Raw genomic sequence first — 27092 nt, forward strand, 5'->3', positions numbered from 1 at the left:
GGAAAGTTGGTGCCTGTAGCTCCAGCCCCGGAGTCGGTGCCTGTACAAGGAGCCGCATGTTAACGTCTGCAGAGCCGCAGAAAAAAAGAAAACGCTTTTTAGAAACTGCCATCATGGATTTTTCCCCCAAAAGACTGCAACTGGGGCCAGCTGGAACCCTGCAAAAATGGCAACAGCTTTGACATTTCAGATGCTTTTGTGAGATAGTTTTGCTGCTTTGCAGCCAGCTCCGCACATAGTTCATGCAAATCAAAAATCCCTGTCCCCACCGGTCCAGCAACCCCTTTTAGAATCACAAGCAACAGGTCTACGTAGGCCTGTACCTAGCACAGTTCTATTCTCAACAGCCTTGTCTCCACCGCCAGAGTCTGTACTCAGCCCTGTCCACGCTCGCATTCAAGCCATTGTCAACAACCGCACCCTGTGACCAACAGAAGCTGCTAGTGGAGACTCGTCTAATGTGGACAGGATCTAAAACATTGCCACCTTATGCCCTGTTCTCACCCCAGGAGTAGGAAGGAATGTTTAAACATGGATGGGGTCCAACTATGTTGCAACATGGATTTCTGTTTCCCCCAAGCTCTGACAGACAGACAAGCACTTCTATGTAAAACGTTTTAAGAATCAAATCTGTCCTCTGCCCGAGAGCGCAGCGAGCAGAGACGTCGCCGACAGCATGACACGGGGACTGTGGGAGGACCAGTTGCACCAAAGCAGTTGAAATGCCAGTGCTTTCTGTCCACACTGGCACTGCCCAATGGCACAGTGACCCCGAGCAGGCGGTCTCACTGGGGAGTCTCACTCACAGCAAATGCCATTGCAACGGTGCTAAACACTCGTTCACAGCAGGGAGCACTTGCGGGCACGAGGTATGTTACAAGGGTCACAGGGTTTGTAGGGCTAAAATTCTCTCCCCCGGTGGGGTCAGGAAAGAAAAAGGATGCTGGCTACCTGAGATGATGTTTTAGTCACGTTATCTCCCTGGATTCACCCATGGTTCCTGAACTTGGTTACTACATAGTTTTTTCTATTCACAGAGGGAGTAGGAAACTCTTCACAACCCTGGGCCACAGCCATGTTCCACACTGTGGGGGCCTCTGCCTACACTACAGAAATAACCACCAAAGGCTCGGCGTGATTCCTCAGAAAACTGCTACGGTAGATCCCGTGCAAGACACTAGCTCAGCTCAATGCAGCCCACTTGTGATACATCAGCCAGAACAAAAGCAAACTCAAGTGTGTCCTTCCCAATAGCTCTCTGGTAGCTGCATGCTCCCAGCATCACCAAAGAGCTTGTTTGCACTTTCCAAAGTGTACTGTGCTTTCATATTTCAAGAAACTGATGCATCAGCACGTCCTCCAACAGGTGGAGAAGATCCTCTAATTGTATGTCCTTACTATATTGTCTGGGTTTATAAAAGGAGCAGACCTCTTCCTATAAATATATTGCTTCTTTGATATGCACAGAGTGTTCTCCGAGCCCAAACCACAGCCCTGATTACGGACCATCTGATGCTATTGGATGCCTGCACAAAGACCCCTGAATGAGAACACAACTGTTCAGACACGAGAACTCTGAACAGGAATACAAGCCTGAACTTGCTCCTGGAGGAGAAGTTAATGGCCAGACCAGGGTCGTAGGACATCTTGGGTCTATTCCCCAGTTCTGCACAGCATAGCCTGCCTGCTCATCGCTGAGCAAATTACCTAAACTCTGTGCCTCCATTTCCCCGTTTGTAAAAAGAGGATAATGAAACCTCTTTCGCACACACGGTGCTGTAAATCTGTGCTCACGATGTACTCGAAGTGCTGTGAGATTCTCAGACAGGTGGTGCCAGAGACAGGCCAAAGACTGGAGAATACTGTAAATAATCAGACCCTAGGCATCCAGCCTAACAAGCCAGTGTTGATCACACAGGGAACAACCCATAAGTGTAAGTACCGATGTGGAGCAGGTAAAAGTCTAGTAGCCTCACAGGACTCAACTAGCTTGGTTAGCAGAAGTTCACGTAAGTCACACAAAAATTAGTTTCCATTCCCACCTCTACTATCTACTCCACATAGAGGAAAATAGTGTTCTACTGCTGCCCTCTAAGGGAACTATTCCTTTAGCTCAAGTGATAGTCTGTGCTTCAGTGCGATGAAGGCCCAGGGTTCAAATCCTCTTGATGACAACCATGATTGGAGTTATTCCTTTCACATTAAGGAGCTCAAATCCCTTGAGTTTCTCATTCAAAACATGCCCAGGACTCGGCCGCAACCCCTAAGTTTCGCAGTTTCAATGCACAGACGTAAGTTGGCCCAGGCTTGCTCAAAACTTGAGTCTGGGTTCATCTCAAACATACTGATGAAACCATGATGTGTTAAGCGTTTGTAAGAGGGCTGAAAGCCAGGGGAAGTGTGTGTGGATTCAGGTATCGTAACAAGTGTCTTGTATGGGCACAACCCAGTTGAGCAGCACAGGCCTCCGCTCTGGAGACGGCATAAGACAGGAATAGCAGGTGTGTTAATTACCTTGTGGGAGCGAGATGCAATGGAGGGCTCTATAGGGGAGCCAGCCCAGCTGCTGCCCACCCCATGCCTGAATCGAAGAGCGGGCCATCAGCTCCGCACTTTCGAGAGCACTAAATTAACTCATTAGAAAATAAAGTCAGACTTTGCATCCCCCTCTTCCTGACCTGCTGACCCAACCAGCCCCATGCAGTGCTCCGGAGTTAATGCAAAACATGTTGTTAGATTCCTGCTGCCTAGGACTCGATGACTCGCTCTCGGCTGCGGATGCTGACGCACCACATGGCAGTCACTTGTTCCAGCGATGGTCAAAGCGGCTATTTTCCATCGTTGCTGTTGTGGTTCAGAGGAGATCATCTCTTTTCTCAGCTCCGCTCGCATGGGAGGCAGCAGTTTCTGCTGGTGATCAAACACCACGGTGATGGGTACAGTAGAAATAGACGGGAGCAATAGGGTAGATGGTAAGGCAGGATAGGTCCAACCCTGACAGCCTGTGACCATCTCCACTGCAGCCTGAATTGTCAATCAACTCCCACCTCGCCTGGGCTATGCAAGGCACACAGGGATCACCGCATCCTAGCAGTGAGATATGGGACCTTGGGAAAGTCACTTAAGGCCCTGTTTTCAAACGTATGTACTAACTTTGGATGTCTGACTTGAGCCATGAAACCACCGACTTCAGCTGGAACTGCAGGTGTGCAGCAGCCTCTGAAAATCAAGATGGGCACCCAAAATGAGTGGGCCCTTGCAAATGTGACCTTAGCCTCCGTGCCTCATTTTTCCCATTTACGGAATGGGAAGAACGACCCTCACGGACTTTTGGAGAGGAACGGGTGAAAAACATTCTCTCACCCAAGCCAGCACCTCACACCAGAGCTGTTCTCACAATAATCCTTCCCTTACGCTTCTATAGCATTTTCCACCTCCCCACGTTACAAGTATTGATGAATCAAGCCTCACATCCCCGCTGCATGGCAGTAACTAGCCTTCTCTCCATTTGAGACCGGGGGAAAACGAGGCAGGGTAAGTTACAAGGCACACAGGTTTCAGAGTAGCAGCCATATTAGTCTGTATTCGCAAAAAGAAAAGGAGGACTTGTGGCACCTTCGAGACTAACCAATTTATTTGAGCATAAGCTTTCGTGAGCTACAGCTCACTTCATCGGATGCATTTGAAGTGAGCTGTAGCTCACGAAAGCTCATGCTCAAATAAATTGGTTAGTCTCGAAGGTGCCACAAGTCCTCCTTTTCTTAAGGCACACAGGAAACGTGCGGCATGCAGACCATGACAGGGACAGAAATAAAAGCCAGAACTTCTGACTCCCGGCCCTTAACCAGAGACCATTCTGCCTCCCTACAGAAATGCGAGACGCGCGTCCAGAAGAGGAGCTGACCTCACTGCCAAGGCAGCAGGAGAAAGACCTTTGGGCCAGCACCTGAGATGGTGCAGTCAGTGACGCGACACCGACTGCCGGTCCAGCCCTACAGCCACAACTGAAAGAAGCCATTTCCTTGCGCGTTAGCCCTCGATGGGTAGGTCTACACTGCGGCAGCCTCGGCGCGTGGACGCTTCCCGCAGCGACGGAAGGGGTTTCCCACGGCTGTCGTCAAGCGACCCCCTGGAGAGGCGGCAGCAAGACCGATGGAAGGGTTCTTCCGTCCGCCTCGCTGCTGCTCCGGCGCAAGTTAGCGCGACCTCACCGCAGCGCGACGTCGGCAGCTCAACCTACGCTTTAGGGGCGGAGCCGGCCTGAGCGTTGCACGGCGCCGGCGATGGGCAATACGCTGCTGTGCTTGGGAGGTCCCGCCGCAGCCACGCAGAGCTCACTAGCCGAGAGGCACCGAGAACGCGGCAGTTCGGCGCGGTTCCCACGGTGCCGTTGCGGTAACGCTGTTCGGAAAACCAGCTCTGCCCCTTCCGTTGCTGTCCTTGGCGTCTCGCCGATTTCCTCAGCTTGCTGCGTGGCCTGCCGCTTCGGTGGGGGAGGAGCGGAGACACGTTCCACGGGCTGGTGAAGGGAGCGAGGGGGTTTCATGCAGCAGTCAGAGCTGCGCCCTTCTCTACGGCAGAGGTTCCAGCTTCCCCCGTTTGGAAGACTAAGGGCACGTTACACTGCAGTAAGAGACCCACAGCCCGGCCACAGCTGAAACCCGCGACGGGGGCGGGGGGGAGTGTCAGAGCCCGGGCTCCAGCTTGACCCTGAATGCCTACACTGCAATTTTTAGCCCCACAGCCCAAGCCCCGTGAGCTTTGAACCAATTAACCCAGGCTTTGAGACTCGGTGCCATGGGTTTATTTTACTGGCGTGCAGACCCAGTGCCTGGCAACCCCTATTACGTATTATCTAACGCATCACAGGGCGATACTCCCCCAAAACCCAGCCCGAAAGCACTGGCAGCAACCTACGCCGCACTGCAGGGTACAGCTCACACAATGGGAGACGGGGCTGGCGCACTGAGGGCTGGCACCAGGATTCAAAGGAGAAAGAGCCTAGGGCAGAAAGCACCAGTAACACTGGGAACTGCTGCCCTGGAAGCGTAAGTCCTGGCAGCCATTGCTGGGATGAGAATGCCCATTGCGGATGAAGTCTTGGGCCACAGGCTGGTTTGCGTTCAACTGGCTTCCTGAATCGGTGCTGCTCGCTGGCCACGCGCAGCCAGGATCTACGGCCGGCTGTTGCGATCTCATGGGAGGCTGTAAAAGGCTCCTGAATACAGAGCAGCCAAACATCCATGCCTCCTGCCTCAAGCATTTGCAACTGCAGCCAGCCCAGCAGCGCGGAGGGGCCTAGATGGGTGAGGAGCCACCATGCAGCTCGGGGTCTAACAACGGAGGGTAAGCGCAGCATCTGGGAATCAGAGCTGAAGGAAGAGGACTAGCGAACCCTGCTCAGAGTGACTCAGCACTAGCCATGCCTGGTGTTTCAACCCTTCAAGATCATCGGAAGCAGGACAGTCACTTCGGCCCTCACGACAGCAGGACGAGAATGCCCACCTGATCCTTACGGCCATCTCTGCTCAGCACTGCAGAAAAGAGCAAAGGGAAACCACCAAGGTCACTGGGGGACAATTCCCTGCCAGCCCCTATTGTGGTAAAAGCGTAGTCCTGTGCCTGACCAAAGGGAAAAAAAAAATCACCTGGCATTAAATATCTAATCCTTGCTAGAGCCCAAGAGAGAGTAAAACGATTAAAAAGACACCAATAATCCCTTGCATTTCTAAGGCGACTTTCATCCAGAAGGATCCCACAGCACTTTACAGATTTACAGGCCTGGATCGCTTCCAGCCAACAGGGACATGCAACAGCTAGGAAATTGGTTTCCAGTGCTCTTCCAGGCTGGAGTTTAAGTGGTGACATCTGGGGAATTGTGCGGAAGAATTTCCTTGTGTGTCCTGCAGTGCTCTGCAATTTTCCCACCAGTCCTTGCTTGGCAGGGGGGTGGGGGCAGGAGAGCACACTGAGTAGTCTGGAGCAGGTGCTTTGGGAGGGGCAGAAGGCATTAGCCCAGCACTAACCGTAAGGCAGGCTGTGTCTGGTAAGAGCTAAATGCTTTCTCCAGAACTGAAGAGCTGAGATGGCAGGCGGCACCGCTGCCTTGGGCAATGGTGCCATCTCAGAGGGAGGGGTCATAGGATGGGACAGGGAAGCTTGGCAAGCAAGCCTGGAAGCATGGGCCTTTAAGATCAGATAGATGAAATGGCACTGCCAGTTGGGCCTTCCCCCTGTCCCCAAGCTGTAGGGGGTAGGTCCCACATGGCATTTTATACACTGGAGTCAGCTGTGACATTTTGGAGACCCTCAACCTCTGTGACCCCAAGGCTCCTGATACCCATAATTAACCCTTTGGGTCTGGTTTTTCCAGAGGTGCTGGGCACTAGCAGCTCCGGGACTCCAGTGGGGTCATGGGTGCTCTGCTCCCGGCCACAGCGATGGCTGCTCTAGGTCTCCAGTCTAGAGTTAAGTGCCCCCTTATAAGCTCCTGGGAAAATAAGTCCGCAGCTAAGCTGCGGAGTTCAGATCCCAGTCTGGACCCAGTGCCCAGGCCCGGTGAGGAGGTGGGGAGGGACTATCCCAACATCAAACAAGACCCCAGCCCCTCGAACAGCCACTCCTGTGGGTGGGAGACCTGCATGACCAGCTGATGCTCTTGGAGGACTCAGAGCTTTAGGGCATCCCGGGGCAGGTGCAGAGCTGAGAGTTTAGAAATGCTGCGAGAGCTTCTGCAAATTAGCAAGCAGCTTCACCCAGTCTGTTTCCACCCCCTGGTGCGGTTCCTCCAAGGAACCAAACAGGCCTCTGGAGAGATGGAGCTGGAATCCTACCCCAGCCGGGTTGGCGCTGACGGCAGACCCCCTTCCTGTCAGTGCGCCATAACCAATAAAGCAGGGGGAGAGGGTGCCTTGCCAAGCCGGGCACATGTTCCTCCGTCCTCAGCCAACGGTCAGGGTCAGGGGCCAGAATCGAAGGTCGCAAGGACACCACCGTGCCCTTTTCAGCAGGTTTCAGCCAAACAGCTCAGACAAGGATTCTTTTCTGGACAAAAACATTAAGCCCCACACATCCCTGGGAGGTGGGGAAACATCACCTCATACCACCTAACGCCTATACAGAAAAACACAGGCATGGAGAGGCAAAGCGACTGGCTCACGGCCACCACACAAATCAGCCACACACCCAGGACCAGAACCTGACTGCCGAACACCTTCCTCCGGCTCCCCTGGGCCCACGGGCTAACACGTCCCAGGGCATTTTCCCCTAATAGCCCGTTCCAAGCCCGGCAGCCCCGCACGCTGCAGGGAACCCAGCCAGCCCGGGGTCGCAGCCGCCCCAGAAGCGTCTACACGAGCCAGAGCGGCCCCACGATCGGCGCCGCAGCAGCCCCTGCAAGGAGAGCGCGCAGCGAAGCCAGCGACCGGAGGGTGGGAGGGGGTCTCCCGGCGGGTTTCCCTCCCCTCTCCCAGCCTGGCCTCCCTCCTCAGCCGCGGCGGGGGGCAGGCGTGAGCCAGGGGCCGGAGCCGGGCAGAGCCAGGCGCTGATGCCCAGCCAGCGCGGGGCTCCCACCGCCCCGTTCAGCCCAGGCAGGCAGGGGACCGGGCTGGACCCGCCAGCACCCTGGGGACACGCAGCAGCGATGTGGCTGGGGACGGAGCCAGACGCTCAAGCTCAGGGGCGGGGGGAAACCCCCCCAGCCAAACCGAGCTGCCTTATCCCCTGCTGCGCCCCCCCACCGGGACCCGATCCCCCGTCCCGGGCAGCCTGCGGACCGCTGCGCCGGCTCCGAGAGCCGCCCGGGGCCGGACGCGGCGCTTGGAGAGAGCCCGGGGCGCAGCGGGGGCGCACGGGGCCGCTCTGCTCCCCCGCTCCGGAGAGACTGGCCCCGAGGGGGCTCCCCGAGGGGGGCTCTCCCAGCCCCGGGGCTCCAGCCTGGTGAGGTTGGGGCGGGGGGCGGCCGCGCAAAGCCCGCCAGGGCTGGGGAGCGGGGATGCGCCCCGGATCCGCCGCCCGGTTCTCTCACCGTACATGGCTCCGGCTCCTCGGGCCCCAGCAGCGGCCGCCGCCGGCTCTGCCTTTCATCCGCCGGCGCGCCGCCGAGCGGGCCGGAGAGCGGCGGGGTGGGCGGAGGCAGCATGAATGGGGCGGTGCGAGGCTCATTCCGCAGCGGGGAGAGCCGCTCCCGCCCCCGGGAGGAGCTGTTAATCCGGATCCGCCCCCCCCCTCCCCTGGGGCTGCTGGCACGTGGAGCGTCCCGCACACAAAGGGAGAGGGGCCCAGGCCAAATCCCTTCAGCCCTGGGGCTGGGCTCGCCCCCCATCACACCGGAGCAGCCGCTCCTCCTCCGGCTCTCCCAGCTTTGCCCAGGCCAGGGCTGCACCTGCCGGGGATCAAATGGAGCCCCTGTCCCGCACCACTGCCTAGGTGCGCCCTGCCGGGAAGGAAGAGCCCTCAAGGCACTAGGCTGGGACTCAGGAGATCTGGGTTCAAATCCCAGCGCTCCCCCCACAATCCCTGCATGACCTTGAGCAAGTGGCTTACTGCAGGTTTTTCACCTGCCCAGTGCTCCACTTGTCAAGAGTGCTCCTGGTTCTGGTGCCTGATGGTTTCTGTCTGACAATCTAGCAGGGCCTGGGTGGGCTGAGCACTTGCAAAGCTGGCCTAAGGTGTCTATGGGCCTCAGTTCCTATCCCTGAAATAGGCACAATAATCCTTCCTACAGTGCCAATGCTGAGAGGATCAATTCAACTGATGTTTGTGAGGAGCTTGTCCATGGTGGTCCCTACAAGCAGAGGGATGGAGACTGCCGATCCCAGTCTGCAATGCCCCCTCTTGGTCCAAGCACCCACTGGGACTGGAATCTGTGCCAGCCCTGGCCCTGTATTTAAATGATGGCAGCCGTGGGCCACACTGTAGAGCTCTGTGACTTGTGTGGCCATCAATCACTCCTTACTTCCCAATTATGTGTTTACTCTGCTACAAACAAGACACCGCTCCCATCTCTCACTTCCATGGCAGGCCATAAACCAGCGACCCCTAGAAGAAACAAAGCCGGGCTTTAACAGAAGAAAGTGTTATTTGTCCAGCAGGCAGTGACAGCCTCTGAGAGCTTAGCAACTGATCCCCAGGTCAGCCAGACACATACCCCACTTTCTGTTCTGGAAAGAGACAGATAGATGGGATTCCCCTTTCCCATGCGAGACCACTGCCTCCCGCAATGTAGGTGTAGCCTTTCCCCAGAACAGCTGAGCAGACCTTCACCTACTGAGGGTCCCCCTCGCCACCTGAAAACCTGGTCACTGCTATTGCCCACGTCCAGGGCACCATCTGCTACACAAGTGGTTCCCAGACGTGGGTTATCAATACATTTAAGATCTCTCCTTACCACCACGTGAAGCTGGATCTTCAGCATGTCGCACGGAGCTGAGATTGCTCTGAATTACAGTCCGGCAAGCACAAGCTCCCCGTCACAGGTTAGTGCACACGCACCGAGACAGGAAGTGGCAGACACTGGTTGGTACAGTCAAAACTTTAGCTGGCACATTTCCCCAGAAGGCTGGCCTGGGATATCAAAGTCAAGGACACCCATACTTAGCATTCATAGGAAGTATGATCTAATGGACAGGGCATAAGTCTAGGACGCAGGACACCCGGGTTCAGCTACTGGCTCAGATACAGACTTCCTGTGGGGCCTTAGGTAAATCACTTAATCTACCCTCTGCCTAAGTTCCCCCATATGGGGATGATGTTTCCCTATCTCATCAAGGTACTGAGGATAAAACCCATTAATGACAGTGAGGTCCTCAGATAGTAGGGGCCATATAAGAACCTAGGCAGATTGACAATCAGGCCCTGTACACATCTGAGTTACTGAGTTCCCCCAGCCCTGGGTGAAGCCTTCAAGGAGCTGTGGGCACTCAGCACCTCTGAAAAAAATCACGTTTATAGTACTGTACCCCTATCAGCAATCATAACAGAGACTTACTGAAAGGACGGCTAGTAAGAGAAATTTTTCCATCGCTGAAGGCAGCTCGTCCTGCTGGGAACTTCAGTATTGCCTTCCGAGATCAAACGAGATTGGGGGCGTTCGGTTCTGTATTACTGAGCAAGCAGCATTGAGTAAGGCAGAATAAGGCCTGGCACAGTAGCGTAACCATCTGAGAAGAACTCTTTCCTCCTCATTCATGATATCTTCTCCCTCCCTCTCCATGCAGCCTAGGCCAGTAGTTCCCCACTCATACAAGGCTCTGCACTTCCTGTGGCAAAGGGTGTCTTGGTGAGAAGAGGAGCTTCCATCATGACCTATATGGGTCTTAGTCCAGGCCCACAATGTTTATGGCAGCAGCCATGTTTCAACCCTCCACCTACCTGGTGGCTGGCAGCAGCTTACATGGGACCCTGCCCAGCCCCAGTGCGAGGCTCCACCCCGATTGGCAGAGTCCCAAAGCAGCTGATTGGCCCACTAGCCCTACTTAAGCCAGCAGCAGGAGCAGGAAGTTGTCTGAACTAACTGGACTCCAACCTGGTCTGGATAGTGTGCCTTGTGCTCCCTGCTCTGTGTTTCCCCGGCTTGATTTCCTGGCGTCCCTACCCGGCTTGACTCCTGGCATCTGACTTGTGGTTCCCGAACTCCAGTTTGCCTCCTGCCTCTGACCCTGCTTCCTGACTCATGGTTCTGATCTCCCCTTTGCCTCCTGCCTCTGACCTCCCAGTATCCTGACTCAGCCGACTCTTGACACCTCTCTTGCAAACTGCAGACTCTGGCTCTGACTATTAGGTCTGGCTACCCATGACCCGCTGTGGCAGATTGGCTCAGAAGAGCTAGAACAGAGCGTCACATGTCCCCATCTTCCCATTTGCTCCCCTCCCCACAGGTTAAAAATCTGGGGAGGCCACTCTCTTCTAGAGGGGATTATCCCTGAGTCCATCTGAAAATCCTGCCATTTACATAGGTATCTAAATGGGAGCTACGTCCTTTTCTAAATCCAGGCCTTGGTACTCAGTATTAGGCTCATTACTCTCTGTTGCTGGCAATAACCCATGTGGACGTTTGAAAAATCCTTTCTCCAATCTGGAAATCACTGATTATTACATCCATCCCTATCCCTCCCCACATTATCCCTCGTGTTTTTGTCTAGAACTGAATTCCCCCCCCTCCACCTCCCAGCCCAAAAAACCCGCATCAACAAGAGCTTCAACTGCGTATCCAGCCGAGAGATCTTTGTGCCCTGCACAGCAGTATCACAGATGACGTCTGCAGCAGCTCAGCTCTGGGAGCCAGGTTGGCTAGCGAGCTGCAGGGACAGCAAAAGATACTGTGCCCGTCTGTGCATCACACCTGGCTATTTTTAAATGTTCGGCGGAGTGGGAGTGGCACAGGTTTCCAAAAACACTGTTCAGGTGACAGGAGAGGCTGGCGCAAAAGGGGCGAGGAGGGGGAGTTAACAAATGAAGACAGATACAGGTGTGCTGTATTTCAAACCAACAAACAGGGCTAGATTCTGGAAACGACTGAAATTCTCTAGCCATCGAAGAGGGACAGAGCACCAGAGCCAGACGCACACCCCTCAGTGTGCCACCAGCCTGCCTAGAAGAGAGCAGCCATAAGACAGTGAAGCTCTCCCTTGTGTGGAGAGTCAGCAGAAGACACTCAGCTTGCACCTGCCATGTCAGGAAGAAGCACAATGACCCAAGGAAAATAAGGTCCCTAGACGGCGCATGCTTGAAGATGACTAGGTCGGGGAGGGGGAAGAGGATGGAGAGAGAACTCAGAGATGGACCCAAACGGTTATGCGAGGGGAATTGGAATCCAGATCAGCAAAGCTGAGAGGCATTTGGGTCTGGGGTTCCTGACTGGACCTCCCTCTGGTACAAAAGAAATCCAATGAAGCTTCCACTCTGAGAGAAGCAAGATGGGGAAACTGAGGCCGAGAGAGGCCACATGACTTGCCCAGCAAGGTATTGGCAGATCCTGGCTCCCACATCCACTGCTCTCCCAACTAGGCCACGCTTACTCCCCGTGATGACTTGAGTTGGCCATAGCTAACAAAGGCCCCACAGACATACCATTGATAATAGTTCTCTGCACTGATTTACCCTCTGTCCTCAGGAGAAGTGAAACCCGAGCAGGCATTGGCGATCCTCATCAGGTAGGATGTGGACCCAGCAAGCCAGAGTTCTCAGCAGCACCTTTCCCAGAGAAGGGCCCAGGAGCTGCCAGTGGGACCCACACAGGGAAAGTGAATGAATCTTGGCTCTGGGCCACATGCATCTAGCCCTGCTTCCCGTGCGGCTGAATGGCCGGTAACTAGTGGCGACATCAACACATCACTCAGGGGCTAGTGGATTGCTCCCTGCTGGAGAGTGCACGACAGGGTTTGGTCTCTGTGGCTCCCTACCCTCAATGAGCAACCCTCTCCGAGCATCGCCAGCGCTACCAGCGGAAAGACAGGACCACACTCCTCACGCAGAACCAGTCCCTGTAACCCACTGAGTGCAGGGGAATCGTTCACAGTTGGTGCGACAGGGGAGGGCTGATGATTTGGTGGCAAGCGCGATGGAGGCTCTAGGACAGACCAGGACATATGTAATGTGTGCACAGATGGGGGCTGGCGGCTGCTGCTCTGTCACCCAATGCACCAAATGCTGGTTATCGTAAGGCGCAGATGGGGGACACTTGACTATTTTTTTTAATATAAAAGTTGTAGCAAATTATCTGGCTCCTTTCCCGCGCCCTTCATATGTCAATTGTCTTCTGAGACTGTAAGCTCTTTGGGGCAGGGGCCATGTGTTCGTATATGTTTGCACAGCCCTAGACACAATTCCCAGTGATCCTGATGGGGTGCTCTAAGGGAGGCATTGTGGTCATGTAAATATTAAATAATCGTTATGCAACCACTGAGTTTACATTGTATTACGCCTGGGTATTGGCTCCGTAGCCCGAGAGGCAAATGCAAGCACTATCCTTCCGGTGGCATTTCGATCACATCTAATCGGCTACGTTGAGCCAGGCCAGGTCAGTAATGGGAGCCCTAGCCCTTTGGGGAACTCTCCACCGTCCACATCTGAAAGGAAAGGCTGCAGCCTCCTGGCCCGAGATGAATGTCACTGCCACTTGAACACTGAGCAGCAACGGGGATCAAACCAGCCTCCCGAGCTGAGAAGTCGAGTGACAAACGGCAGACAAACACCTTCAGCCAGGGAGCGTGGATCTAATCCTGCCACGTCCTCTGCCCTGCTGCCTGTTTTGAGAGGCGCCATATGGAGCTTTAATTCCCTTCTGGACCGCAGCTACTGGATGGGGAGAAAGGACTTTAGACTAAAGTCTTGACTGCACTTCTGATGGTGCAGCCCCCGTTGCACTCCACTGGGAACGGGCTCTGGGGCAGAATCTGTAGCCACCATAGAATCATAGAATCATAGAATATCAGGGTTGGAAGGGACCCCAGAAGGTCATCTAGTCCAACCCCCTGCTCAAAGCAGGACCAATTCCCAGTTAAATCATCCCAGCCAGGGCTTTGTCAAGCCTGACCTTAAAAACCTCTAAGGAAGGAGATTCTACCACCTCCCTAGGTAACGCATTCCAGTGTTTCACCACCCTCTTAGTGAAAAAGTTTTTCCTAATATCCAATCTAAACCTCCCCCATTGCAACTTGAGACCATTACTCCTCGTTCTGTCATCTGCTACCATTGAGAACAGTCTAGAGCCATCCTCTTTGGAACCCCCTTTCAGGTAGTTGAAAGCAGCTATCAAATCCCCCCTCATTCTTCTCTTCTGCAGACTAAACAATCCCAGCTCCCTCAGCCTCTCCTCATAAGTCATGTGCTCTAGACCCCTAATCATTTTTGTTGCCCTTCGCTGGACTCTCTCCAATTTATCCACATCCTTCTTGTAGTGGGGGGCCCAAAACTGGACACAGTACTCCAGATGAGGCCTCACCAGTGTCGAATAGAGGGGAATGATCACATCCCTCGATCTGCTCGCTATGCCCCTACTTATACATCCCAAAATGCCATTGGCCTTCTTGGCAACAAGGGCACACTGTTGACTCATATCCAGCTTCTCGTCCACTGTCACCCCTAGGTCCTTTTCCGCAGAACTGCTGCCTAGCCATTCGGTCCCTAGTCTGTAGCGGTGCATTGGATTCTTCCATCCTAAGTGCAGGACCCTGCACTTATCCTTATTGAACCTCATCAGATTTCTTTTGGCCCAATCCTCCAATTTGTCTAGGTCCTTCTGTATCCTATCCCTCCCCTCCAGCGTATCTACCACTCCTCCCAGTTTAGTATCATCTGCAAATTTGCTGAGAGTGCAATCCACACCATCCTCCAGATCATTTATGAAGATATTGAACAAAACCGGCCCCAGGACCGACCCCTGGGGCACTCCACTTGACACCGGCTGCCAACTAGACATGGAGCCATTGATCACTACCCGTTGAGCCCGACAATCTAGCCAGCTTTCTACCCACCTTATAGTGCATTCATCTAGCCCATACTTCCTTAACTTGCTGACAAGAATACTGTGGGAGACCGTGTCAAAAGCTTTGCTAAAGTCAAGAAACAATACATCCACTGCTTTCCCTTCATCCACAGAACCAGTAATCTCATCATAAAAGGCGATTAGATTAGTCAGGCATGACCTTCCCTTGGTGAATCCATGCTGACTGTTCCTGATCACTTTCCTCTCATGTAAGTGCTTCAGGATTGATTCTTTGAGGACCTGCTCCATGATTTTTCCAGGGACTGAGGTGAGGCTGACTGGCCTGTAGTTCCCAGGATCCTCCTTCTTCCCTTTTTTAAAGATTGGCACTACATTAGCCTTTTTCCAGTCATCCGGGACTTCCCCCGTTCGCCACGAGTTTTCAAAGATAATGGCCATGGGCTCTGCAATCACAGCCGCCAATTCCTTCAGCACTCTCGGATGTAACTCGTCCGGCCCCATGGACTTGTGCACGTCCAGCTTTTCTAAATAGTCCCTAACCACCTCTATCTCCACAGAGGGCTGGCCATCTCTTCCCCATTCTGTGATGCCCAGCGCAGCAGTCTGGGAACTGTTGAAAGCCCAAAGGCGGCACAGAAGCCGTCTGCCTTTGGAAGCGCTCTGCAGCCAAAGCCTGGCCAGGGGAGGGAAATCTCGGCTTGTGCCCGCAGCAGCACTGAACGCAGACAGACCACCCAATGCCCAACTCAGATCCCTCCCTCCCAAGGACCGCTTGTTCCTCACGCCTAGGACACAGTGGGTGGGGGGGAGCTATCCCGAGGAAGCACCAACAGGAATGCTCTGTGCTTCCAAACATGAAGCTAAGAAACTGACACCCAGAAAACAGGAAGAGGTGAACCATGTCCTACCAGCCCTGCCACCCACAGGGAGCATGTCACCCCACTGGGTCCTCATTCATTTCAGGAGCCAGATCAAACCCTTCTTTGGGCCTGATTCATCCTTGCACCACTGCAGGGCCAGAGCTCTGCATCTTGCTTATTCAGGAGAGTAGGGCTGATGAGGCCTCTGGCCTTAGGGCTGCCCTAAATTGTGCCCATGCTTCAATAACCCCATGAGGCTTTGCAGGGCTGCAGAATACCCCAGCCATGGCTCCTCGCTCCCTATGGTGCCCCCTGCTCATGGTGTCAGGGCAGGTTCGTGATATTAGGCTCTTCTCATGTGCTAATCACCAAGTGCCAAGATGCAGCTGGTCAAAATCTGGGCATCCGGCTGCTAGCAGACCACAGAAAACATAAGGAGCTCTGATTAGTCATGGGAATCCATAGCTCTTCTCGCACATTTATCTGTAGATCTCATAGCACTTTACCAAAGAGGCATCAATATTCCACAGGGGGGAAACGCAGCACGGAGAGGGGATGTGACGTACCCCAGACAGCAGGTCTTTGGCAGAGCCAGGACTCCTCGCTCCTGCCTCTGGACACTGGCTGGAGAGGGCATGCTCCCCGCTGGGGTTTGCAATGCTAACTTTGAGAGGGTGCTGGTTGGGAAGGGCAGGGCAGGGAGGTGTCTCAGACATCAACTTCTCATTGCATCAGCGCAAGGCTCATGAAACTGCTCGGGTCCAGGGAGCAATCAGCCGTATGGAGCCACTGGATACAAACCCTTTGCAGTGGCAGAATTTCTGATCACCAACAGACTTGGCGTGAAGAGTGCTGCAGGGAGGCTGTTTGCAAAGCTGCACCCACTGCCCGCTGATTTATGGGCCTGCTCTTTTCTGATACTTCAGCACATCTTGCCCTTTGATACGTTTTGTCACCCAGCCAGGATTCGTAAAGAACTACTTCTCGAATTAAGAGAGGCCAGTTCCAGTAAATTAAGTGCTGGGCCATCCCCTTCTAGATTGTTTATCCAGCATTTTCTTTGATGAGCCTACAGAGCCGTGTTCCCCCAGTTTTAACTCATCGTTAATGCTTTGGATGCTGCCAGTTACACAGGGACCCATCTGGAAAGCAGCTTTGTGTGGCTTGAACGGTCGTCTCTCTCACCAACAGAAGACGGTCCAATAAAAGATATTCCCTCCCTCACCTTGTCTCTCTACTATCCTGGGCCCCGACACAGCGACAACAACACCGCATGCGCTGCTCGCTACAGCTGGTTTGTAAATTGGTCATCATCCTTCCTCCCTTCTCCCGCACTTCGCCATCACTTCTCCAAACTGTCCAGTTCTTTTAATCTTTCCCAAGCCTGTCTGTCCCTCTAGCCCAGTGACACTCAGACTGAGGCTTGGGAGCCGCAAGCGGCTCTTTAATGCGTCTCCTGCAGCTCTTTGCAGCACATGATATTAAAACATGGTGCGATTTAATTATTAACCCGTCTAAGTTATTAGCTGATCAGGAGGCTTTTACTTTGTTATTAACCAATTGTAGTTGATAAAAGAATAATACCTGGTCAGTTATTTTGCTGTGAGAATTATATATATATACACACACACACACACACACACACAGAGAAATTAAATATATATAATTCTCACAGCAAAATGACTGACCAAGTATTATTTTATTTATATATCTAAACTAAATATTAATTAATATATAAATTAACTAAATATTTCCCCTACTATACTGTTTAAATACAAATATATAAGAACGGCCATATTGGGTCAGACCAAAGGCCCATCCGGCCCAGTATCCTGTCTTCCAACAGTGGCCAATGCCAGGTGCCCCAGAGGGAATGAACAGAACAGGTCATCATCAAGTGATCCATTCCCTGTCGTGCATTCCCAGCTTTGGGCAAACAGAGGCTAGGGAATATAGTACTCTACTGAGTGAAACAATGAATTCACACTCCTGTGGCTCTTTTGGGTAGTGCTGATGGCTAATTTGACTCCTGATCCACTGAGGTCTGAGTAGCACTGGTCTAGCCCCATGTTTCTCTTGTGTGAAATCGACAAAGCATCATCTGTCTTGCACTGAAATGCCCGGAACGGACTGCAGTGATCTGGCTGCAGTCCCACCAGGGCACAAAGGAAAGGATCATGTCCCTGCTCCACAACAGCAGCCTCTAATGGCCTGGTCTCCACTCTAATCCCCAGCAGGTTCAGCTCCACCTATAATGGCAGTAGCAGACGTTCTAGTGTAGTTAAGGCTCAGGGGTTTTCACCATGGGGAGCCTTACTCCCCAGCTGCACGAAAGGGTCTGCCATTGATACTGTAGGTGGAGCTGTGCCCATTGAGAATTACAGGTCCATAAAATGCTAATATGGACACAGCCATGTATGAAGCCCAAAGTCACATTAACTTTCTCAGCTGCCATATCAAATTGCAAGCCAATAGCCACTTTGTTTCGTGCCATCCCTCTAGGGCGCTCTTTGGCATCCCAGCACAGGCACCGGAGATGGGGGCTGGCACCAAACAACCATCGCCCCTTTCACACACTTCTGAGGCCCTGAACTTGGCAGGGGCGCAACGAGGAGGGATCCAGGGGGCCCAGCTCCCCCTTGTCCCCTGACGAGAGCTGGGTGATGCAATGGCAGAACCCCTTCCCTGCTGTGATGACGGAGGGGCAGCTGGGAGCGTGTGGTGTTGTGACTTGGCACATGGGGTCTCAGCACCACCCACATTTGGCCCATTTTGGTTGCTTCCCCCCCACACCCCCCCACACACACTTTTGCAGTCCTCCCAGTGCCCTCGCATCCCTGCCCTAAAGTCTGCGGCTCCTTTGTATTGCTTATCCAGCTGCCGCATGCAGGTATTCTAACACACCAGGCTGTACTATTACACCCTTCCCCCTGTGCAGCTCTGCTCCATCAAGTGATGGTTTTCTTGCCTGTCCCTCATCTCCCATCTCCTGTCACCACAGGACATTACATTTAAAGGAAGGTGGAGCTGGTCAGTTTCAGGCCTTCCCATCCACCTGCTTAATGTCCCTAACCAGCTCCCTTCCACTCTGTGGGCCTGATGCTGAAACTCCTGACACCCCCGTACATGCCGAGGAACTCCACGGACCTCAGTCGGTGTGACCGATCAGCATGGAGACCTGCATCCTACATAAGGCAAATCAGAATGACTAGTGCTCGCTTTGGGGCCATGTGGAACCTGGCCTCCATGCTGCCTTGTCAGTAGGGGGTCAACGTCTGCCATAAAATCATGGATCGCACTGAATAATTCCTCTCCATTGTTGACATTGACAGGGTCTCATCATCTTCCTGCCCTTAGACATAATGCCTCCTAATACAGGAGAACAGCTGGTGGCCTAAAGGATATTTACAAGCCTCAGAGATTGAACTCCCATCCTACAGCTCAAAGCCCCAGGCCGCTGCCTGGTGAACTAGAGACCGCTCTGCCATGCGAACACATTCTGCCCAGCAGAGGGCAGTAGCAGACAAACCCATTTCTGCTACTGCAGAGGGGTACCCCAATCCCAACCCTGGAAAGAGTTTGAAACCACATTCAAACCTGTAAGGAGACGCTCGCTTGTTAAAACACAAATCGGGGAGGGGAATCTGAAAGGGCTCTATCATGGGGGCTTCCACATAGCGTCTGCCATGACACACTGGGTTTGAATAGAGACCGGGAGTGGCTGGGTCATTACACATATTGAATCCATTTCCCTAAGTTAAAGTATCCTCACACCTTCTTGCCAACTGTCTAAATGGGCCATCTTGATTATCACGACAAAAGGTGTTTTCTCCTGCTGATAATAGCTCATCTTAACTAATTAGCCTCTTACAGTTTGTATGGAATCTTCCAACTTCTCTGTATGTATGTATATATATCTTTTTACTATATGTTCCATTCTATGCATCCGATGAAGTGGGCTGTAGCCCATGAAAGCTTATGCTCTAATAAATGTGTTAGTCTCTAAGGTGCCACAAGGACTCCTGTTCTTTTTGCAAACACGGATGCCTGAGATCCAGTGGCCTGCACCCATTCTAGTATTCGGCCACCGCTTGTGAACTGCATACAAACAGCCTAGTCCGTGGGACGCTCAATCCTGCAACGCCACATGGAGGAAGCCAGGCTTCCTGACACAGCTGCCGCTGCTGCCAAACCTAAACTAAAATTAGACACCACTTTCATTTCTCTGGAGATAGCCACTCACACGTGCTCCAGGGTCAGACCTTCCCTCAGCACTTAATAAACCTACCCTCCATTCAGCAGAAGGTGACATGAAACAATGGAAAATCTTGTTTGTTCCTTCTGGGGTTAAGCCAGGTTGGGAGAGGGAAGTTGGAGTCACAGCCATTTCATTCAGCGCGAGCCCCTGCCCTGAAGAGTTTACAATCGAAACAAACAAGACAAAGGGTGAAAGAAAGGGGAGATTATTGTTCCCATTTTAGAGATGGGAAACTGAGGCACGGAGAGACTGGTTCCAGGTCTACACTACAAACTTACATCAGTATAACTACGTCGCCCAGGGGTGTGAAAAATCCACACCCCTGAGTGATGCAGATACACCAAGCTACCCCCCACTGCGGACAGAAGAGCTTCTCCCAGTCACTGCCTCTGGCAGAGGTGGATTCACTGTGTGGATGGGAAAAGCTCCCCCACAAAGCTGCTCCAGCACAGCTTTTTAAGTAAAAAGGAAAGGAGGACTTGTGGCACCTTAGAGACTCACCCATTTATTTGAGCATGAGCTTCCGTGGGCTACAGCTTCATCTGATGCAGTGAGCTGTAGCTCACAAAAGCTTATGCTCAAATAAATGGGTTAGTCTCCAAGGTGCCACAAGTCCTCCTTTCCTTTTTGCGGATACAGACTAACACGGCTCCTACTCTGAAACCAGCTTTTTAAGAGTAACCCTCCCCTAGGTGACAGGGAGTCTGCAGCAGAGCCAGGAACAGAACCCCGCTCTCCCAGGCTGAAGCCTGAGCCACCAGCCCATCCTTCCTCTCCTGACTTCCAGCCTGTCTCCCATGTGTTCCCCTGCGCCCAGACAATACATTACCATTGCAAACGTGATGGTCCACAGCAGCTCTGCAATCCATCAGGCAACTTCAGTGCGGGGATGCTCCTTCAGCTGGGGCAGAGAGCTGCAGGAGAAGGAGCTACGTCTCCTGCCTTCACAGAGACCAGGACTCTCACACTGCAAACTGCACCCGCACAAATCTCTGCCTCCCCCCAAAAATCCCAATTTGCCTCCTGTGCAAAAACAGTCACCCCTGACTGCTCTAATTTCCCAGCTCTCGGCTTTAAGGCTCCTGTTATTCTGGCTTTCTCCCCCCTCCTCCTGCCTGTCTGTTTGCTCCCTGCCTCCCAGAGCCACTGTTTATTTCTTCAGCTGCCTCTCAGCTGATTCTGTAACCCTCTAATTCTGGCTCATCAGGAATCCATCCCTCTCCCTGGCTCATTCACTTGCTCTTTCTCTCTCTCTCTCTCTCTTTCTCTTTCTCTCTCTGTACTTTCTTTTGATCTCTCCCCAGAGCCTTTCATTTCGCCTTGCCTCACACTATGAAAGGCATCAGTATACAATTACCAGCTACTTTCTGTGGCTTCTCCTTCCCCTCCCCATCTCCTCTCCATTTGTCTCCCTAAATCCTTCTTCTAACCTCCCTTCTAACCACCTTCCAATTCCTCCCCAAGGGCAGAGAGAAGCCGGTGGAGGTTTCATTGGTTAAAGGTGCCATTAAAATTCCGCTGGGAAGGCTCGAGCGGAACGGCCCCTGTTTGTCAGCACCGCACACCTGGCTACAGCCAGCCAAGCTCTTCCGATGGGGCCAAAGCTGAGACACCGTAAAGGCCCTTGGCCAGCCTTTTGGGGGGAGGCTTAGCCTCCCCTGGCCTCTTACACGCGCTTCCCATGGCAAAGGGGCTGGGATTCCCCCCTTGGCTGCTCCGCTTTTTCTGGAAATCAGGGTCTTTTCAAGCGTTGCAGGTTGGGTGCCTCCGAATCCCCAGGCCGCTCCCTTTTAAAAGCCTGGCCAGGGGCTTCCGCCCCACTTGAAAAGGATCTTTCCTAATTGGGCCCATGGCCTTTTATTTATTTATTGCTTCTTTCTGATGGACAAAGTAGGCCTGAGAAGAGCTAAACAAAAGGATGGGGGGTGGGTTAACCTGTCAGGAATGGCCAGTTTAAGCCCCCTGGCTTTGCATGTGCACCAGGCACTCCTGCAGGATACCTGATGAAGCAAAGGTGCCAGAACTTTCCTTGCGAGTTCCCTTTGACATTGGAGTTAGAGGGGGCTAAGGGGTGACTTGATCCCCATCTATTAGTACCTACATGAGGACAAATATTTGGTCATGGCTCTTCAGTCTAGCAGACAAAGACATATCAAGATCCAATGCCTGGAAGCTGCAGCTAGACAAATTCAGACTGGAAATAAGGTGTACATTTTTAACAATGAGGGTAATTAACCACTGGAACTATTTACCACGGGCTGTGGTGGATTCTCCATCACTAGAAATTTTCAGATCCAGATTGGATGTCTGTCTAAAAGCTCTAGGAATTATTTGGGGGAAGTTCTCTGGCCTGTTATACAGGACGGTCAGACTCGATGATCACAGTGGTCCTGTCTGGCCTTGGAATCTATGACTCTACACAGGTGGTAGCAAAACCAAAGTCTGAAATCATCTGACTAAAATCCCTTCTCTTAATAGCTCCACTTTCGCTCTCCAACTCTTGTGGTGTCACCATTGCACCAGCTCTCCGCTCCTCCCATACCCGCACTGGGCAGGCGAAACCTGGATTTCTAGTGTAAAAATACAACAAATCAAGCAAGATTTTATTATTTTTACCAAGTTTCTTTTCAGACCACCAAAAAGCAGCAAATAAAAAAAGGGCACAAGCTCCATTTTCCTTGTCAAGTCACCTTTAAGCCAGAGCCAAAGACAGAATCGGGTCTCCTCTCCAAACAGCAAGCTAAAAATCCTTGCAGGCACTGAGCAAAGCGGAGATTCTCACTCCTCCCCACCAGCGGGCAAGGAGAGCGACGGAATGGGCTTCTTTGCTACACAAAGCGGGAAGAAAACAGCTGGGGCAGGGCTGAGCCAGGAGCAGGGTTTGGTGAGCTGGGCAGATGGGAAAACAGGAGCAGATTTCACCTACAGATCCAATCACACGCGCTGGGATTTTTCCCTCTGAAATAATAAATAGAGCCTAATTCCTAGGACTCGTGGCTGGTTTAATGGCTAATCTCAGTGACCGTTGCCCTTTAATGAGTCACTTTGTTTGCAAGCAATTCCTGGGCAGCATGCTCAACGTCTCAGGTAACGGCCATGGCCAGCAAGCGTGACGGTGTCTGCGGCATTTCCTGAGCGTGAGCTCTCAGCCAGTGTTTCCCCATCAGGGACCTGAGCCCTCTGTGTAGCCAGGGCACATTGACAACCGGAGGGCAAGACTCCGCCAGCCCACCCTGCCAGTGGGCCTCAGCCCTGACCTGGAGGGCTCACCTCTAAGGCAGTGAAGGCAGTTCAGTCTCCACGGCCCATTCTGCCCTTGGACCAAAGCAGCTTCCAGTGGTTTTGTGCTGTGGATATTTGCATCAGCCTCATTCGACACAGGCCACCCAACAGCACTCTGACCTTCATCACCAAGCTGGGCCAGTCTAACAAGTGAGAGGCTCCACACTCCATTAGCTATCCCGGGAGCCAGCTAGGCTCCCTCTTCCACCTGCATTGCCGCCCTGCGGCATTTAGAGCTCACAGATGCTAGAGACAGAAGAGCAGCATGGGATTATCCAGCCCATCTGCCTTTCAGTGCAGGGCTATTCCCCCTCCGTTCCCAATCATTGCTTCTGGACAGTGCTTAACTTGTAAGCAAGGAGGTGCCAGGGCTCAAGCAATTTTTTTACATTCATAACAGATGCAGCAAGCCCAGAGGTGCCGGGGCTAGGAACTGCCAGGCCCAGAGGTGCCGGGGCTCAGCCCTGGCACCAATTAAGCACTGCTTCTGGAGCATTCACAGGCTGAACAAAGAGGGGCCCTTTCTACATGCCAAAAGGTGACCCTTCCTGGGTACTTATTCACTATCTAGACAGGTCACTGTTGTTTAAGAAGAGAGGACTTGCCAGACCAGAGCAGAGCCAGGGTCTATCTAGCCTCGGGTCCTGTCTCTCACAATGGGCAGCACCAGTTGCTTCCAAGGAAAGCACAAGAAACCCCACGTTAGGCTGACGTGGGGTAATCTGCACCCGCAATAGGCCTCCTCCTTTGCAGCGAACACGCACCTCATGATTATTTGTCATTCATATTACAGTATAGAATCATAGGACTGAAAGGGACCTCGAGAGGTCATCTAGTCCAGTCCCTTGCACACACATAGTGTAGATCAAGGCCTCATTGGGCAAGGCCCTGTACATACGCATAGGAAGAGACAGCACTTGCCCCAGAGAGTTTGCAAGCTAAACAAACCAAACAAAATGCAGACCAGGCAAACAGAAAGACAGGAAGAAAGTCTTATTACCAGTGCTTAATTTGTGCAAGAGCTTGTGGGAGGCTCACCTCTAGGCTTGGCAGTCCCTAGCCTCGGCACCACTGGCCTTGCTGCATCAGTTATGAAAGTAAAAACATTGCTTGAGCCCCGGCACCTCTTTCATTACAAATTAAGCATAGCTTATTACCCCCATTTTACAAATGGGAACGAGAGGCACCAGGAGATCAGGAGGGGGGGGAGGGATAGCTCAGTGGTTTGAGCATTGGCCTGCTAAACCCAGGGTTGTGAGTTCAGTCCTTGAGGGGGCCTGCTTTGAGCAGGGGGTTGGACTAGATGACCTCCTGAGGTCCCTTCCAACCCTGATATTCTATGATTCTATGATCAGGTGACTTGCCCAAGGTTACACAGGATGTTGCAGGCCATTAACCCACAAGGCCATCCTTCCTCACTCTCCCCCCACCACCCTCCGAAGCAATGAGCAGCATATCCCTTCCCATAGGCAAGTGGAAGAGGCTTCTCCTATCCATTGATCTCCTTGAGCTGCATTCGCTGATCTCTTCCCACGCCAGATCCCAGCAGAACTGGTCACTGTTCCAAAACAGAGGCCAAGCAAAGAGTAAAGCGGGCAGGGATGGTGTCCCTAGCCTCGGTTTGCCAGAGGCTGGGAATGGGTGACCGGGGATGGATCGCTTGATGATCACCTGTTCTGTTCATTCCATCTGGGGCACCTGGCATTGGCCACTGTCGGCAGACAGGATACTGGGCTAGATGGACCTTTGGTCTGTCCCAGTATGGCCATTCTTATGTTCTTAAAGTGGAGGAAGACGGGGCAAGTGGTGAGCACCCAGAGTTGGAAGAGGGCCTGATCATAACATGGCAAATCATCTCCATTGGCTTCTTGTGCAGGCAGCAGAATGAGGCAAGAAACTTAGACCTAATAAGAGAAATTACCTCTTGAAAAGGTGACTTGCAGAAGCAGGGAGAACAAGGGGTGTCTATTTGCCTTCTGCCTGGCAGGTTTTGAGACCTGTCCCCTCGCCATCTTCGCGGCCAGCTCTCTCCCTGAATTTAGACAGTGTTCAACTTACCCAGAGCAGGCCTGGTTTCTAGTCAAAGCTCCCATCACATGACCCATGGTGGCAGTCCCTCCACCTGGGAAAGCAGGCTGCACCTGGCATAGGGAAGCCTGATCCTCAAATCTCTTTAAAAAGCCAGCTCATCCTGGGGCATTTCTTAAGCACCAAATTGAACTCAAGCAACGGGCACTCACTTGGGAGCAAAGTGCTCTTTGTTAAAGATTGAAAGCAACCCTATGCCCCTTCAATGAAGTCCATCTCACTGGCCAAAACAGGGCAGATGACATTTACTATCTGATATTTCCCAGGTGACGAGACAAGCAGGGGAAAAAATTTAAAACAAACCAAACCTCACAGGTCACCCTCAGCACTACCACACAGGGAGAGGTGCAAGCTGTGGGCGAGGGAGCTTTAACCCCCGACTGCTGCTTCGCTTCTACGCAGGGCCGGGGAGCGTGTTTAATTAGCCGAGACAGCAACACCAGACACCTGGCATGCTGTGCTGGAAGCGGCTCCGGAGAAGATGACAGCACCGGAGGTGCTGGGATGAGTCAGATTCCAGCCTCCGCACTGGCTAGAGAGCAAGGGGATTATTTTCATCCCAATAGCTGCTTGGCTGTTCTCTCTTCCGTGTGCTCAGTGTTCCAAGCCCCTAATGGACCTGGGAGCCGAGTAAGCAACTTGTAACATCCAGGATGGGCTCCTCTCCACAGCCTGTGTCTGTACTGCAACCCCAGGCTGTGATTGCAGCTTGCACAGCTTTCATCTAGCTAGTCTCGGGCACTGGAGCAGTGAAGCTGCAGCCACACCTATAGACACAGCCAGCATGTCAGAGATCGGACCGAGCCAGCTCTTCAGGCAGTGAAAGTCAGGAGTGACTCCACTCCCATCAGTGGGGCAAACGAGGCAGACGTGAGAGGAGAACCACCCCATCTGGAGCAGCACGACAGGGCTAGGAGGCACAGGTGAGGGTTCAAGTCCCAGCTCAGCCACCTACTTGTGGCATGAACATGAGCAAGTCACTAAGTTAGAAGGATGCTCCTGTGGTTAAGGCATTTGATCAAGCCTAAGAGAACCAGATTCCGTCTCTGGTCTCCTGGGGCACGTCACTTAATGATCCCTTTCCGTCTCAATTACCCATCTGTAAAATGGGAACTCTGCTTCCCCCCTCCCCCCCGCCCATTGTCTGGCTTCAGGGCAGGGATGGGCTGTTATGCCACAGACAGCACCTAGCACGATGGGGCCCTGATCACAGTGGGGGGGACTGAAGACAGAACTGTATACGAACAATCCCTGTCTCAGTTTATCCCTCTATAATTAGGACAATCATTTCCCTACCTCACAGAGAAGGAGGAATTCTCCCCACCAGGAGAGCCCCCTGGCCTATGCACCCAGCAATGCTCAGGCACACAGCCAGCACCCTAAGGAGCTAGGCTGCATGTACTAGGGGCATCCACCTTGGGCACATGGGCTCCACTTCCAGAGGGCCCTCTATATCCATGGAGAAGAGGGCAGAAGGAAATAACAGGGGGCACCACAGGGCAAATACAGTGACTAGCTGGCAGTGGGAGGGATGGGAGGAAGCTACCAGGGGCTCTGCATTTTTGCTTTGCTCACCGCAGCCATCCACATTCCTGGTGAGCTATTTCTGGGCTCTGCTTTGAATGCCAGTGAGTGGAAAGAGGCATGAAAAGCTGCATCGTCTCCAAGGGGCAGATGGCAGCAGACGTTCCCAGGCAGGGGCTGGGGAGGAGAGGGTTACAGCTGCTTTAGAGAAATCTCTCTCTCTCTCTCTCTCTATATATATATATACATTTTTCCCTTTAAACTATTGAAGTCACCTGTCAGCGGCCGCCCACCCTGCTTTGATGGGTCAGAGTTAAACACATATTAGGTCTAACAGCAGAGCTCCTTCCCAGGAGCTGCGGCCTGTCAGACTTACGCAGCTGTCAAGCCCCTGGCGCTGCCAGAAACCAGCCGATCCCAGGAGGAATCTCTGGGGAGGAATTACACAAAGGGAACTGAGGGGATCACATCAATGGGCTCCAGACAGAGAACATGCCATTCTAGGCACGCTAGGGGCAAGAAATGTGCCTGGAGGACCCCAAAGTGAGCGCTGGTGAAACGTGGCCACTTCTGGAGTGGAGGACAGTCACTGAGCAGCAGGCAACAAAGAGGAAACTTGGGGCAAAAACATCTG

At 52.9% G+C, this 27092-nt stretch overlaps 1 protein-coding gene across 3 annotated transcripts in view; it reads right to left on the bottom strand.

Annotated features, from left to right (window-relative positions):
• The window catches only part of EFR3B (EFR3 homolog B), a 154903-nt gene that overhangs the window by 111817 nt on the left and 15994 nt on the right, over window positions 1-27092 (bottom strand). The window contains exon 1 of one of the 3 annotated variants that reach the window (XM_074947363.1): window positions 20394-20539. The exons of 1 other annotated variant lie outside the window; for it this stretch is intronic. In XM_074947363.1, the coding sequence (XP_074803464.1) occupies window positions 20394-20433 (40 nt within the window). In that variant the 5' untranslated portion in view covers window positions 20434-20539. Of the gene's footprint in view, window positions 1-8026; window positions 8097-20393; window positions 20540-27092 lie in introns of those variants that run through there. One more of the 3 variants, XM_074947364.1, reaches the window with a different exon arrangement.

This window comes from Natator depressus, chromosome 3, assembly GCF_965152275.1.
Source record: "Natator depressus isolate rNatDep1 chromosome 3, rNatDep2.hap1, whole genome shotgun sequence".
NCBI classification, from domain to species: Eukaryota; Metazoa; Chordata; order Testudines; family Cheloniidae; genus Natator; species Natator depressus.